General features: G+C 42.4%; 1 protein-coding gene across 4 annotated transcripts in view; it reads right to left on the bottom strand.

Annotated features, from left to right (window-relative positions):
• The window catches only part of DIS3L2 (DIS3 like 3'-5' exoribonuclease 2), a 198,186-nt gene that overhangs the window by 125,028 nt on the left and 56,502 nt on the right, over positions 1-16,656 (bottom strand). For all 4 annotated transcript variants that reach the window (XM_076341193.1, XM_076341190.1, XM_076341191.1 and 1 more), the window contains one exon: positions 12,111-12,345. In XM_076341193.1, the coding sequence (XP_076197308.1) occupies positions 12,111-12,345 (235 nt within the window). The remainder of the gene's footprint in view (positions 1-12,110; positions 12,346-16,656) is intronic.

Raw genomic sequence — 16,656 nt, 5'->3', positions numbered from 1 at the left:
AGAAAGCATCTAAATTCTCACTGTAGCACATGGTAGAACCTGCCTTTTTCCTTCACAGCCAAAATCAACCAGGGGCCTTTGGCTGGCTGGAGAGTACCTTCCTCCTCAGGGATCTCTCCAATTTCAGTATCCCTCCCAAAAAAGCCTAGGGTTATTAGAGAATCCAACAGACAGAGGCTGGGATCTACAACTATACCATCAACAGAAAGAAAGAAGGAAGCAAATCCCAGCCACCTACTTATTCCTACCCATCTTTCTTAATCAACTTCAGTATCTAAAAGATCATCATGTACATTTACTGATGGGCAATGCTCCTGAAACAAGGAACAGGGAAGAAGACACACGAGGAACCCTGCACTCTTGGGGCCAAGAGATGTGGGCTTCTCTACAGCTTGTAGCTGCTCCTTTTGAAGTCAAAATTCTGTTGGTACCAGGGCTGCATCTAGTGTCTACATTAGCAGAGCACCAGCGATGAGGGCTCCCTGTGACAAACCCCTCTGCTCAGAAAGGACAGCTACCCAGATCCAATGTCCACCTGGCTCAGCTGTGAAATTACTGCACAGAGACCTCAGTCTCAACAGCGATAATCTGCCACAAGAGTCTGGTACCTGAGTTCCCTAAATATGCTTCTGACAGTCCCTGCCTTTCGTTGCACATCCCCCTTCCCTCCAATGAAACTGGAACTTGGTGGGTGGGCAGAGAGGGGAGGTATCAGGGCCCCACCAGAGACTGGTGGTCTAGAAGGTCTGAGCCTGGAGACACAAACATCTCCCACAACAGGGCAGAGCCATGGAGGCAATCCTAAAGGAGAGCTAACTTGTGAGAGGAGCAGGATTTTGAGCAGGGGAGGTAGGAAGAAACTTCTTGCATTATTCCAAACTAAAAATGAATTATTCTGACCCCTTTACTGCAGTGGTTATCCAATGACCATTCAATATTTCCACCCTGGGCAAAGACATGTTTTCTGAGAAAGATTTACTATGTTAGCTTGGGCAATACTTCATAAGCTTATCTTACAGTGAAAACACACTTCAGCAACTAGGATTCAGTGAAACTGCATTATAATCTCAGTGTTTTCCTTTCAGCGATTATCTGACAAACCAAGACTGTAATAGTCTTACTTAAAAAAAATTAGGCACTAGATACAAAAAGCAACTCAAATTAGTTATGTTATTACCAACAAAGTAGATCCAGGACACTTGGAATTTGCCTCCCTCTGTACGAGATCAGTTTAGGCAGCTTCCATACACACTTAGATTTGCCTGACAGGCATTCCTAGGTCAAACACTATTTTTTTTTAAAGCCCCCTAAATTTCCTTTTACAATGAAATTACCATGACATTAAAAGGTGGCCAAAGTGGACTAAAACTCATCAGACTAGAATTCTGATTACTTGTGACAGATCCAAAATTATTTTCACTAGGTTTGCATTGGTCACCGTGGAAATTTGCAATTCTGTCCAAAAAGAATACAATTAAAGATGCAATATCCACTTGCAAATGAAAATATATCACAGTTTCAGATCTCAAAAACAACTCACTGGAAAAAAAGAAATCTCTCTCCCTGGATGGAAAGAAACAAGTTTTTAAAAAAACAGTTCAATGTTTGCTACTTCAGCTAGAAAAAAGAAAATCTACTTGAGAAGTTATTTGGCTTACTCTACATGGGCATATCTAGAATCCCATCAGAAGGCATTATTGATATGAACCTTTTAAAAAGAAAATACTGCTCTTCAGCTTAGTGCTCAGATACCAGCACATCTGTAAACCTTTCAGTAGCAAGGTCTACTACTTACTAATGAAGTAACACCACTTAGGTTCTCTGATGTCTGCTTCAATAAGCAGTTTTCAGCATATTCTGTTTTAGTACCAAGTACATAAGGAAAGTGGTGTAAAACAAACCAATTTATTATAAATATCTCAAGAATTGTGTGTCACACTCAAAAAGGATGTGTTTTTGGAAGTTTTGTCTATATCAACACAAGAAACATATGGAAATGAAAACTCCCTTCAACCAAAAAGTGATACATTCAAATGCATGCACAGATTTGCCCTGGATTATACTATTCTGCTACAACCTTCATTTTTAGGGACAGCGAGAAGGAAACATGTTGCTCTTCAGAAGACAGTAAAAGGGCTCTTCACATTCTGTCGTCAATGTTTATTGGCACAGAACAGGTTTTTCCTCCAGAACAGAAAACTGATGGTAGGAACCAGCTGTTCACATCATACTTGGTCCTCCCTTCACCAAGTAAACCAAAATGTAACTTTTTGAGGATCAAAGCAAAGGGATCTGGTTTCTTAGAAACACCTGTCCCCAGCTGGATGATTTCAGTTCCTACAAAGTTCTTTCGGTACCTACAGAGGTAGGAGCTCTGAGCTTCTCCTGACCTTGGCAGATTTCTCCCCCATGGAGTCCACAGTACAGAGGTCCAAGTGAGCTCTCTCTGAAGTCTCACCCAGCAGGCTGAAGAGCTGCTCCTCCCTACCCAAAAGGTAGGGAGGAAGGAAAGTGCCATTTCACTTGGCACCAGGTACTATCCAAAACTGGAATTTATTTTAAACAGGCTATAAGAAGGCTCACTTGGGAAAATATTGTGCAAGAAGCAGTATTTTGCAAGTATTTATACCTACACACACACAGCTTTCCACCTGTGATGGAGGGAAGACAGATAGTTCACTGTGATGAGACTATTAAGCCAACAGCTTTGGAATTTAACACATGCAGCCTGTCCAAAATCAGCCTAGCAGCTCCCATGTGCAATGCAAGAGGGCTCTGCAGGTAAGAAGCAAAGCCGCTCCAAACCATGCAGCACTCCCGAGCTGTCTCATCACAGAGCTGTGTGTATAATGAACAGGACTAACTTCCTTAGAGGTGTTTATTTTGAATACTCATTTAAGCAGATTCACCCTGCCACAGCTGTTCATGTCTAAACACCTGAACTCACACACCTGCGTGCCCAATGGCACACTGAAGACGAGGACCAGGAGACTCAGATGATTAGCAAGAAGAGTTTTGAAGATGCACAGGCGGGAGGAAACCCTCAGGGAGGGAGAGGAAAGGCATAATAACGGATGCATACAGCAGAGAGACAAGTATCTGGAATAACACAGAGCAAAGGCAATGTGAAGAGGTGAGTATAGTTGGCTTCCTTACACACACAACACAGCCAAGCATATAATTATTTACTTATATTCAGCCACCTCCACGACAGGATGAAGGAGATGGCAGAATGATGAGACAGGAGTGTCACTTTTCCTTAGAACCCTCCAAGTCTGATCCACAACAAAGATTCAACATCATTTTGGGAAGCTGCCATCTAGCCCAACAGATCAAATCGTAGCTGTCTCAGTAGCCACATAACATTACTACAACCGCAGCATGGGTACTCAGGCCTCCTGGCCCTCTCATGTCCTTGAGAAGCTGCCAGTCAACAGGGGGGTTGGAGGCTTTATTGCAACAGAATTAAACCTCCAAAAAATCAGGTGGTGTTGCAGTCTACATAAATACAGTTTTATTACATTAACGGCAAGTAAAATTAAAATGTTACAAAAACATTTCCATTGAGTACTTTGCCTATCTACTTAATGTTCTTCCTTTCTGCATGTGCATTTGTTCCTAAAGTGTGTGTGTCCAATTTTACTATTGCATGGAAAATATGTTAGCTGAATGAATCCTAATCTGATTCAGCCTGGAAACCTTGCTGCTAACAATGACCATACTCTAATATGTTTATTCTCACACCCACCATTCATTCTCAGTATCATGCCCTCTCACGTACTTGACCTAAACTTGTAACTCAACAGAGAAACACAGGTGAATTCAGGAACATACGGTAATATGCTGAACTTAATCTAATTCCTGTTACCTAATTGCATAAGTAAATTTTTTTTTTTTTTGCCTTACTTAAGAAGTCATTTGGGGGTCAAGATCACTTACTAGGGAAGAACAGCGTAAGAAGCTTTCCCAACATTAACTTCCATTGCAGACTTCAGCTGTGCAACAAAAGAATAACTGGAGCTTATTCAGCCCATAGCTTTTAATCAATGCAACCGTAAAGCCCAATTTGTTCAATACCAGTAGAACACTTTTCTTAAGTTGCTATACTGTTTATTCTTCAGAAATCTATGCTCTCATTTAAGAAAAGTTATAGCAACAAAAAAGAGCTAGATCCAGAGACCCGCAAACATGAACTTAGGATAAACTAATACAGAGCTGTCTTGAGCAGCTGAAACGGCTCCAGCTTCTCTGCTGGTTTTCCAGGCTTCAGCAGAGTGAAACCGATCTGATTTTTGACAGTTCCACCTCAAGGATTTCTATTAAAAGCCGTGTAACTGAGAAGATTTCCTGGTGAGCTTTCACTCTGCTGTGGCCTAGAAATGTTAAGAGCTATGCAGTGGAGACGATCCATCTCCAGAAAGCTGCAGGCTAGGAAAGAAGCGTGAAGACTCCTTAAAGCACTCAGAGTGAACAGGAGCCTCTGAAGAGGAGGAAGAACAACATTTATTCCTTCCAGCAGCCAGTGATGTTGGTGGGCTCCAAATCTGTCAGAGATTTCATGGCAGCTAAACTAAAAGAAGTGGGGACCTGAGCAAAGCAGAGCAGAGCAGAGGGACAGCATGTGGTCCAGATTCTCGTCACCATCATCCTTTCCCTACCAGCCTTGGCCAAGGAAAGCAATAGTAGTATCTCCCTAAACTCTGCCTACGCCAATACGAGACACTGCTAACTGCAGAAGGGCTCCAGGTGCCAGAGGACAACACAAAAGGCAGGTATGCACCTAGTCAAGCTTAAAAGAAGAGAGAGAGCACACAAAAGCACAAGACGGGGCATGGAAGCACATGAGAAGGTGCACGAGTGTGAAACAGAGATTAAACTCTAGATTATAAATACATTTTTCTCCTTTGCTAGAAGGATCCAAAAACTTTTCTAAGCACTGACTCCAGAGCATCATCTTGAGAAAAGAATGGCTTAATGAATTATCACACAACCATACTGTGAAGGTACCAAATGCCACCACTTCTGTTGAGCCAAGTAATCCCGAAATACTCAGTATCAGCCTCCAGTCAGTAGTAGTGTGGACACCAAGCAATTTTAGATTGTAATTTCTGACCTTATCAGGGCTATTAGAGACTGAAAGTCACATTTGACTTGAAAAGAGACTGACCGGCATCCACCTGGCCAATGCTGAACAGACAGATGGACAGGAGCATGTTCTGCAGCAGCTCCAACCCAAATTCTGTTGACTCTACCTATTAACCATCAGCTATTCAATTCAATTTTCCATCACACAATTGGCTGAGTTAGCTGTCAGCTTACTCTGCCTGTAAATGAGCAATTTCTATTCAAACTTCATTACATCAAGGCAGTGAGCAAGCCTTGGACATTCACATATTCAAACTCTGATTTGCAGAAGCGTAGGTGTAAGTGGAAATCCTGAACAAACACAACTATCTGATTGCTGCCAAGGCAGCCAGTCCACCAACTTGATGACTTCTGTGAGCCACCCCATGGGAAGCAGGATATTCTGCGTATCTGGTAAAGTAAGATCTCTCGTGAGAAGAGTTGAAAAAAGCTGAGCAAACTAGTTTGACAAGGATAGCTTTTGGCATAGTGACACGGTTTTACAAACTTTTATTTGAATATCATTTCACTAAGAAAGGCTGAGGCACTTTTATGAGCACAGCTGCCATTCTCAAGAGTACAAGTAGCTGCTACTGTTCGATTGCTGATGTTTCTTTATCAGAGTAATCTGATTCCAATATTTAACAAGAGACAGCTCACATTTGTATGAAACTCATGTGACACGCAAGTCTGTGTAGGGATACAGCATTGTAAAGGATTCTGTACAGAACATTTTGCACTTTCCCTGGATTGGGAGGATACAGAGAAGTTTCTATTTTTTATTACATACTAAATTGGAGTATAAGGAAAATCCTACTGCAGTGACAAGTCACAGAAATAATGTATTCCAGCTCAGTACTAAGTGATAAGATAAAAGTTACATTACCTCTGTTGCAGTACAGAATCATAGAATCATAGAATTGTTTAGGTTGGAAAAGACCTTTAAGATCATCAAGTCCAACAGCTAACCTAACACTGCCAAGTCCGCCACTAAACCATGTTCCTAAGTGCCACATCCACACGTTTTTTAAATACCTCCAGGGATGGTGTCCTGGTTTTGGCTGGGATAGAGTTAATTTTCTTCCTAGTAGCTGGTGCAGTGCTGTGATTTGGATTTAGGATGAGAACAATGTTGATAACACACCGATGTTTTAGTTGTTGCTAGGTAGTGCTTACGCTAGTCAAGGACTTTTCAGCTTCCCATGCTCTACCGACTGGGAAGGCTGGAGGTGCACAAGGAGCTGGGAGGGGGCACAGCCAGGACAGCTGACCCAAACTGGCCAAAGGGACATTCCATACCATGTGACGTCATGCTCAGTACATAAACTGGGGAAAGCTGGCCGGGGGGGCCGCTGCTCAGGGACTGGCTGGGCATCGGTCGGCGGGTGGTGAGCAATTGTATTGTGCATCACTTGCTTTGTATATTATTATCATTATTATTATTATAATCATTGTTATTTTATTTTATTTCAATTATTAAACTGTTTTTATCTCAACCCACGAGTTTTCTCACTTCTACTCTTCCAATTCTCTCCCCTATCCCACTGGGGAGGGGGGGGAGTGAGCAAGCGGCTGTGTGGTGCTCAGTTGCCGACTGAGGTTAAACCACGACAGATGGTGACTCCACCACTTCTTTGGGCAGCCTGTTCCAATGCTCGACAACCCTTTCAGTGAAGAAATTTTTCCTCATGTGCAATCTAAACCTCCCCTGCCGCAACTTGAGGCCATTTCCTCTTGTCCTATCCCTTATTACTTGGGAGAAGAGACCGACACCCACCTCGCTACAACCTCCTTTCAGGGAGTTGTAGAGAGCGATGAGGTCTCCCCTCAGCCTCTTTTTCTCCAGGCTAAACAACCCCAGTTCCCTCAGCCGCTCCTCATAAGACTTGTGCTCTAGACCCTTCACCAGCTTCGTTGCCCTTCTCTGGACACGCTCCAGCACCTCAATGTCTTTCTTGTACTGAGGGGCCCAAAGCTGAACACAATATTCGAGGTGCGGCCTCACCAGTGCCGAGTACAGGGGCACGATCACTTCCCTACTCCTGCTGGCCACACTATTTCTGATACAAGCCAGGATGCTACTGGCCTTCTTGGCCGCCTGGGCACACTGCTGGCTCATATTCAGCCAGCTATTGATGAATACCTCTAGGTCCTTTTCCACCGGGCAACTTTCCAGCCACTCTTCCCCAAGCCTGTAGCGCTGCATGGGGTTGTTGTGACCCAAGTGCAGGACCCGGCACTTGGCCTTGTTCAGTCTCATACAATTGGCCTCAGCCCATCGATCCAGCCTGTCCAGGTCCCTCTGCAGAGCCTTCCTACCCTCGAGCAGATCAACACTCCCGCCCAACTTGGTGTCATCTGCAAACTTACTGGGGGTGCACTCGATCCCCTCATCCAGATCATCGATAAAGATATTAAACAGAACTGGCCCCAGTATTGAGCCCTGGGGAACACCGCTCATGACCGGCCGCCAGCTGGATTTAACTCCATTCACTACAACTCCCTGGGCCTGGCCGTCCAGCCAGTTTTTTACCCAGTGAAGAGTAAGCCCGTCCAAGCCATGAGCAGCCAGTTTCTCCAGGAGAATGCTGTGAGAAACAGTGTCAATGGCTTTACTAAAGTGTAGGTGGACCACATCCACAGCCTTTCCCTCATCCACTAAGCGGGTCACCTTGTCATAGAAGGAGATCAGGTCAGTCAAGCAGGAGTCAACGTGAATGAGGATTAAGGAAAAGAATTACAGACCTGGCAAAGGTCGTGTCGACTGGCAGATGACTTCTCTGGATAGCAGTGACACAGAATAAGTTGAGGTCTCAGGGTAAAACACAGAGGACTTGCACGTCAATACCAAGCACTATAGAGAATTAATCTTTTCTGTGTACACAATATGGCTCAGACTAGTGCCAGGATGCTATTGCCTTGTTCTTTGCCTGCATTTCAACAGGGCATAGAAACCCCAGAGAAGGTTGGAAGGACACTAGTAAGGGAGTTGAGAAACTTTCTTCAGGGTGCTCATTCTTACTGTCTTTGTAAAGAAAAAAAACAGAGAGAAAGTTTGTCAGCATGTAGATATATTTACACCTTGGAAATACAGCTGAAAATGCAAGAGGAAAGAGGTTTCCAACTTTGCTAAAGAAGACCTACTTCCAATGACCAAAACTTAACATTAACAAAATCTAACTTTGGAACAGGATTTGTGTAGAACAGCATGCTGGAGAGGAAAATGGCTCATCACTTCCTAGATCAGAGACTTTTCTAAAGATAATCTTTAACCCAACTTTGCAAGAAGAGTTCAGAAAAGCAGAGCAAACTCGTTTGACCAGGACAACTTCTGGCATAGTGACACCAGTTATGAACTTTTATTTAAATATGCTTGAGCAAAGCAAGACTGACACATTTTATGAGCACAAGAACTTTCAGAAAGAATATGGGCTGAGAATTAGGTTGAATGTGATGGTCTCTTCACTTCTGTAGACTTCCCTCTTGCTTATCGCATCCCTCTGGGGTCTTAGGAAGAGAAGGGCAGGAAGCACAGCTCTTGTAACTGCAGCACTTAGTGAAGACAGATCTAACATCTGAGTCTCAGCCTGCAGCCCCATGCATAACAATTTCTACCAGTTTGCTTTAAGCCCCACAGAGGCATAGGAAGCCCAACATACAGTGACTTCAGGGAAATTCAGTCCACTCAAATCTGGGCCATAATCAGTGTACACAATGTTTCATGCTTCAGAGCATGACAGCAAGGGCCAACCCAAAATTCTTTGCCCCAGTGTGTAACTAGAGATGGGGGGGTGACTGATGCTCTGAAGAGGAACAGAACCACCACAAGGGATGGGACACAGGCCAGGGTAGAAAAGATATCAAAACAGCCTGCACTCCCAGCATGACCCAGAGTGCTCTTATTCAAATGGCACGTCTACTTTTATTCTTCATGGTTCATTCTGACCATCAACAGCAGAACAAATGAGCCAGCAGCAAAGATAGCGCGTAATTCTACTCCTCCGTCAGAATGGACAAAAGCTTTCTTGCAACTGAGAGGCAGCAATCTGCAGAGCTTATGTACATGCACAAAGATTCGAGCACCGTCCGGTAATGCCTAGAGCAACATGGCTCTGTTTTTTTGCCCAGAATGAGTAAAATTTACTTTTTATTCTATTAGGGTAGCTATGGATATTTTTCACCCCCAGAAATCCAGTGGGGTTTTTGTTTGGATTTTGCTTAGGTCTTTTTTATATATGTATCTTTTTATATATATATACACACATATACACACACACATATATGTATGCATATACATACACACATAAAGTGCACACGAGAACATGACAGACTGTTTCTTGATTTTCTTTTATTAAACATGATACCCTTGATGGCATCTTTGTCCAGCTTGAAACCTTCAGACTGCCCTTTGTTAGGAAAAAAAGAAGAAAGTCCACTACAAGTGTTCATTTAAGAGTTGCACTGGCCACAGATTATTTCTCCTGGTCCCTCCTGTGCATAAGGTCATGCCATGAGTCTGTGTAACAAACCCTACAGAGCAATGATCTCAGGGAAAGTAAATAAAGCACCAGTTTTGGTGGGTCAGCAAGAAATCTTCCCATGGGATCTCAGCTCCCGTCCACCTCTCCGTGCTTTGCTGCAGTAGTTGTTTCCAGCAGAAGAGATGTGACATAAAAGACAAGACTCATATGCAGTTAGCTTGAAAGGAAAATTCAACGGGCAGCATCAGCCCAGCAGCCCTCCCAGGGGAGGCCCACGTTACACAGGGAAGGGCACTTCCACTCACTACGCTCCAACCCTGCAAAGCACTCTGCCTCCCAGTGCCGGTCCCACGTTCCAGTGCATGGCCTTAGCTAAGTTCTGCCTTGAAAAAGTGTACGTTTGGTCCTTTTAAAAAAGCATTTTGAGCCACACCTGTGAAGGCTGAATTTGGCAGGATCTTTTCTTTTTTCATGACAGTTATCACTGATGCTAGAATAACTATAGCTGTTTTCCAGGCAAGTCTTAAAATCTGGATGAGTGATGATATGAGAAATTGCATGAAAGACAGGAAACAAGCCAAAGCAATCATCAACTGCTCAAAAACACCTTCAGAAAAAGCAGCATCGTAAACTTTATATGTATGAAAAAAGGAGGACATTAAAAAGCAGAGCAAGAAGAAACTAGAGAAAAATCCATATGGGTTATATGGCCAAAGAAGCTGAAGCAGCTATTAAAAGAGGTGATAGCAAAATACAAATTCAGCAGAAATCTAACTGGCACATCCACACCAGCCACAAGGCTTGTAAGGACAAACATGGAAAGGCCTTGAAAACAAAAGAAAACAGCTGGCTTAGGCAACTGCAATGGAAAAGTAGGTTGGATTTCAACTGTGTAGACAATAAGCTGATCTAACATCTGCCCTACAAGTATTCTCCAAAGATAGAATTAAGTGGCAAAAACCACTCAGATGGCACAGATTTTAAGAGATGACTTGATAACCTCCAACACAGGTCACTCCAGAGCATCTTGAGGAACTATGATGCATCAAGAAAAGTAACTCTCATCAAGCCTTTACACTAAAGCACAGTTATACAGGTAAAGTAAAATATTGGCTCAGGTCTGTATTTATTTTAGATGCTGGTGTCAAACTAGAATGTTTTTCTCTGAATTTTAATTTGGCATTGCTATCAGAAGCAACAGAGATGCAACAGACACAACATGTGACTCAGGAGCATTTTAGGAGATTTAGAATTTTCGAGTCAGAGTCGAAGTGGCAGCTCAACAGTGTACAGCTATAACACAGTGTCCAAGACTGCAAAACACATGGGGTTAATAACTAGCTGCGTGAAACATCTGCAGACAAGACGAGTATCTCCCAACTCAAGCCCTATGCTGGAATGTGATGGAACAAGACGGAAGTTGGTTCACATACTTTGACAGTAACTCAAAGACAGTGGAGGTACCCAGAAGGAAACAGCATCACGAACTGGTGAGGTGGCAGCTCCATTCACGAGCTGAAACCAATGTTTTGTCATAAAAACTACAACGCTTCCACTCAAATGTTATTTCCAGTTTTATTAACAGATGGGTGTGAAAAATGGAAGTCTACCAACAGTATAGACAGAGGTCTGTGCATCTTCAAAAGCAATCTCTCAGGAAAACATGAGGTATTAAACGGAACAGCTTTAAAACCACCACTAAGATTTGTCAGAGACCAACAACTACTTACGTCCTAAGTTACTGCCATCTTTTCTGGACAACTGGGGCATGCATCAGGAACACACCAGAATATCTGTCCTGGCAAATTTTTCACCAGCAGCTGAAGGCACATGTTAAATGTGCTAATTGTCAGAATCCTTTCAACACACAGCTCTTCAAGAGGGAATTTAGTACTAGAAAGGACATGCAAAGAGCAGCATAAGCATAGTTTGGGACAGGGGAGCCTATTTTATTTTGCCCTAGGCAACACTTGATGGTTTGGATGGAATTCAGATTCAGAATAAAATAGGTTTGCCTTCAAAACAGATCGCATAATTGGCTTTAGGTTTTAGTGCAATTTTCTTTTTAAATGGACCAAATCTTTAAGTTGCTCATAACTCAACTGTTTGAAAACAGCAACAAACCTAACTGCCCCCAAGGAAATATATTCTTATCCCCAAACTGAGACACATAGATTGGCCAGCCAAGCTGCGATGAAGGAAACTGCTACAGCAGCATCTTGAATTAAACAGCAACCAGCAATCCCCAGACAGCCCTGAGAATTGCAAATCTAAAGGTGTGACTTCTGTTTCACAGATTTACTTTGCATCAATCAAAACTACATAAAACCCAGTCCTTAATATCCATTCAAAACTATCAAGGCAGTTTAGCAGAAAGGGATAGAAGTGATAAGGCATTAAGCTTTTATGCCTGTATTTTATATCTTGCAGCAAAGCAAGGCAACAAAGTAATACTTCACCAGTTTGATCCAATAAAGGTTTAAATCAGCAATCTGATCTACTCACCCTTTTCACTGGTATCCAGGGAAAGTTTCTTAATGTCATCAGCCAACGTATCCTGCAAGTGGTCTTGTCCATGCTCTGCATCATTATCATCAAACTGAGCTTCTATAATGACATCCGGACTTTTAGCATCGCCTTTCGCTGTCTCTTGAGGAACGCAAGTCCCCAACATATCCTCGGGGACATCTGATTCATGCGTGGCTTCTGTTTCTTTGTCACTACCATCTGGCTTTATTACCTGAAGGAGCAGGGGATGAAAAAAAAAGAGGCAAGCTAAATCACTGAACTGAAGAAAAACAACATTATCTTTCCTTTTTCATCTGCATCCCCAAGGAGCTGACAATGAATTGTGGGTGGCTGGTGGCACGCTGCAATTGCCATGTAATTAGCCACAGATATTGCACAATTGAAAGAGGTACCTCACTAGGATAAAGACGGGAACGGCATGGCTTTTGCAATACCTCAACTGTGACAATAATGTATCCAAAGCGTATCTAGAGCATAACCATACAGTTCCTGCCAAGCCTCTAATCGGCTCTCCAGAAGTTGGGAGTAAGCACGGAGAGGGAGGAGGATACACTACAATTTAATGAGTTGCTTAGACCATTGTTCACCAATATACACTAATCATCCTGGGAAGTCCCAAAACTCAAGCAGTTCCAGTGAATGCCGGGATCATGCAAAGCACATCTCCGGGAGAGCTCCCCAACACACAATTAGGAACAGACTGAAAAAGTACAGACCAGAGAACATGGTGCCCTGCGACTTGCGGAGGAACTGGACTGTGGCAGCTTGGTAAGGCTTGGTAAGCTTTACATTTATTTTAGGCTCTGGTCTTTTTGTTAAAGGCACTCAATTATTGCTGTTACTTACACAAATCTCCTAATTAAATTACCGAGAGGAATGAACTCAATTAGAGTACAAATTACTTAACCATTAACTAACTGATAATTCAGATAAGTAACTGACCATTGCTACAGATTTGTCCCCACTTTAGTGCAGCAATGGCACAGGGGGAGGAGAAATCATATGTGTAATTACATCAAACAAAACCATGAAGAACTCATGTCCCAGTAAGGTAGACACCAGACCTGTATGGCATCCCTCATTGCATGTGACAGAGGCAGAAACTGCTCCATCTCAGGTTATAATGATCAAAATGTTCATACCTTGGATACATATGCCTTTAGTAGCATCCTTCATGCAAGCACCTACTTGGCCTTGGAACCTAGATCCAGGCTTTATTTTCAAAAGTGTTTAAGTTTCACTCAAGCTGTGGTACTTCAGTGCAAGATTCAAAATGGCATGGAATAAGAAATAACCTACTAAACACTAAAATCACAAAGAAAGTGGGTGACCCCACTCCAATGCCCTCCCGGCGACTGAGCTCCTCTCCAGCTGGTGCTGGTATTCGCCAGGCAGGTAACTCCCTGGAGATGCTCCTCCAAGGTCCTCAGTATCGCTAACCCAGTACATGACAGCAGCAACTCATGCCACCAGCAAGGCAAGTGAAGGGCCCTTTAAAAAATGCAATTAAAAAAACCACTTTCTGGTAACATACTTTACATCATAGGTGTAGTCACTAGAAATAAGCATAAATAGCCTCAACAGGTCCTAGCTGAAGACAACCATTCCAAGTAAGAAAAATACAATCCAAAAAGCTCGACATATTATTGTTTAGTAACTAAAAAGCAAATAGATCAAATCAGACCTGTACAGGGAAGACTTTCAGTTTTACATATACAGAGCTACAGTCATGCTTTCAAGCAGTACCCATTTCTCTGTAATCTTTTCACAATACATAACAGAAATAAAATCAATTTTAAAACGGGGTTGAATTCAAGTCTTGGAAAAAAAAAACCCTCAGATGACATTACTTTGAACTCTTGTTACCTTTTGAGACTCTGCTTTCCATCTTTATTTTCATTTTTTAATATGTATATAATTTGTTACCATAGCAGATTTTGACTCAAACATTAAATTGTGACAAAAAGGGAAAAAATTTGGCAGAAGGTGGGAAAATGGCTGATTATTAAACCTGGCTACATTTGGTACATAAAATACTGACACACAATGGTCTGGGCAAGAACAGTCTATTAGATTAGAGAGCTGACAAGGCTCCACACGCTAGTGACTCTGCCAGTGTGCCTATCCAAAAAGAAAATCAGTGTCAACAGCAATGTTTGGACCCTACCATGGTCAGATGTGGATGTATTCAGCTCTTAAATTTCAGTTGCACCAGATGTGTGCAAGTGTGCAACTGCAGCAGGAGTTCGTTTTCTTCAACCCCTTCAGGCTTTGCCTGAATTTCATTCTCTCCAAGTCATTCTTTGGAGATTGTGAGATGTTTCGGGTGCTAAATTACAAAGCTTCCCATATGTAATGCAGGGAACAACATCAAATATATCTGAATGATAGGAAGTGCTTCTCTAAAGATGCAGCACTGAAAAGCTTATGCTTGAAGAGTTTATGTTGCATTAAAGAAGGCAGCAGATACGGATTTCTTTTTAAATGCTATATGCTAAAATTACTGTGCTTCCCCCAAGCTAGAGGATACACACTGCTGTCGCTAGCTAGCATGATACTCCAGCTGTGACTACCTAAGCCCCCAGTCACACATTTCCTTCTGGATTTGCAAGTGGATTTTTAAGTAAAGTTTTCCAGAGTCCACAAAATCATGACCTCCACGCAGCGTAGAGCTGCAAAATGTCCAGATGCTGGCAAGCATGGGTGATAGGATTTGTTTTCTTTTTAAGGCCAAGACAGATCATTTAGGCTGACCTCATACATAACAGAGCAGGGAATTTCACCCAAGATTTCTTACATCACACCAAAAATTTAGGGAAGCTGTACATCACAAGACTGGAAAGCTGCATAAGACTTTACAAAATCGGGAGCTCAATGGATACAATTACTCCATTTAAGATGATCAGAGTTGCTGGCCAAAATGACCTCATCACACAGATTCCAAAAAGCAGGATCCTTCTGTATATGAGCAGCAGCAAATCTGACCATGACAGAATAAGCATTTCTTATGCGCAGCATCTCGGAAACCAGAAACTGATATTGCACTCTCCTATTTCTTATTATGCTATTGAAGCTCATACATGACATAACACATACAGTTAGAACATATCGGTACTTATCAGAGATGCAGAATAAATCAAATACACAATTGGCTAAGTTGTAGTAGTCATCACGTAGTCATATGTGCAGTACAGAGCATTGTTCTTTGCCAATGCAGCTGACTCTGCATGGACCCAGAAGGAGGGGGATTCCCCCATGCTGCATATGCATTAAATGCATAACCCTACTACCATGCAAACATCCCAGGGTGCATGGTTAAAGCCCCTTAAAGGACCTTAACTTCCTAACCCGGGAAGTCAAATGTCAACTTTATGGTTATATTATTTTCATATGCTTTTTAATAAAAAAATCTTTTAATGAGCATTTTGATGAAAGTCAGTTACTTATTTGAATGTCTGATCCTTAAGGTAGTGGCTGAATAAGTTTTCTTCCAACTTTAAACAAACATCTATCAGTGAACAAGCGTCAAGTTTCTGCCCCACAGTGATTAGTTTGTAAAGTCATAGCTGACTGAACACAAGATCTTTGAATGAAAATCCCATTTCAACCATAAATGTAATAAAAAACAGCTAGTGGGCAAGTACATCCTGGCATGGATACGTACAATCTGGAGAGCAGAGTGATTACCTTGCTGCATCCAGCCAGTCTTGAAGTAGCCATCAAACGAACAATTGTCTTTACTTGGGAGGAATTTTTTCCAACAGAAAACTGAACCAGGAGTCTGTGCATCTGGAAGCACAAGGGTTACCTCCTGAGCTGCAGGAGAAACTGCTTTCTCTGCCGGAAGCAATCTTATACCTGCCCTGTTAGTTCCAAGCTTTTCACAGACTTTCCACCTAAGCCTCACATCCACACATGGACAAAGCCTAGGCCTGTTTATTCTCGGATCAAGTATAGGTTTTTTGTTGCTGCCTCATCAATGGTAACGGTTAACAACTCATACATTAGTCTATAATCTCAAACTACTGAACCAGACCAATGATTTTCAATCATCTTTGAGCTATTAACCCCCAGGCTTTTTCCAATAAATGCACCAAGCCTCCAAAGTGTTTAAGCCTGATACTAATAGGTTTGCTTTTCCTCCTTATTCATGTCTGATCCTTACAAGCAATCCATGAATCCTCATAGATCTGAAGATGAGACATGGATGACTACTGGACTAGACACAGTTGGATGGATGCATCTTGTGTGGCTAAGGTCACTGTTTTCAACAATAGAAGCTTGTGCAAAGAGACCTCCTCCACTGAAAGCATCTTGCAGGTAAGGAAGCAGGATCATCTTCCCTACAGCTGTTTTGGACACAGATTCAATAAAAGTTAAATTCTTCATCTCACACAAAGTGCTGGTATTAAAAAGAGAGACTCAAATATTGAATGTTAGACATTTCCATTAGAGCATACTATTCTTGGGATTCTTCAGGTCAAACTTGCCCACCACACTCCAGGACATCACTATTACTTCA

Source organism: Aptenodytes patagonicus, chromosome 6 (genome assembly GCF_965638725.1).
Source record: "Aptenodytes patagonicus chromosome 6, bAptPat1.pri.cur, whole genome shotgun sequence".
NCBI lineage: Eukaryota > Metazoa > Chordata > Aves > Sphenisciformes > Spheniscidae > Aptenodytes > Aptenodytes patagonicus.
This window is presented reverse-complemented; position numbering and strand designations above follow the sequence as displayed.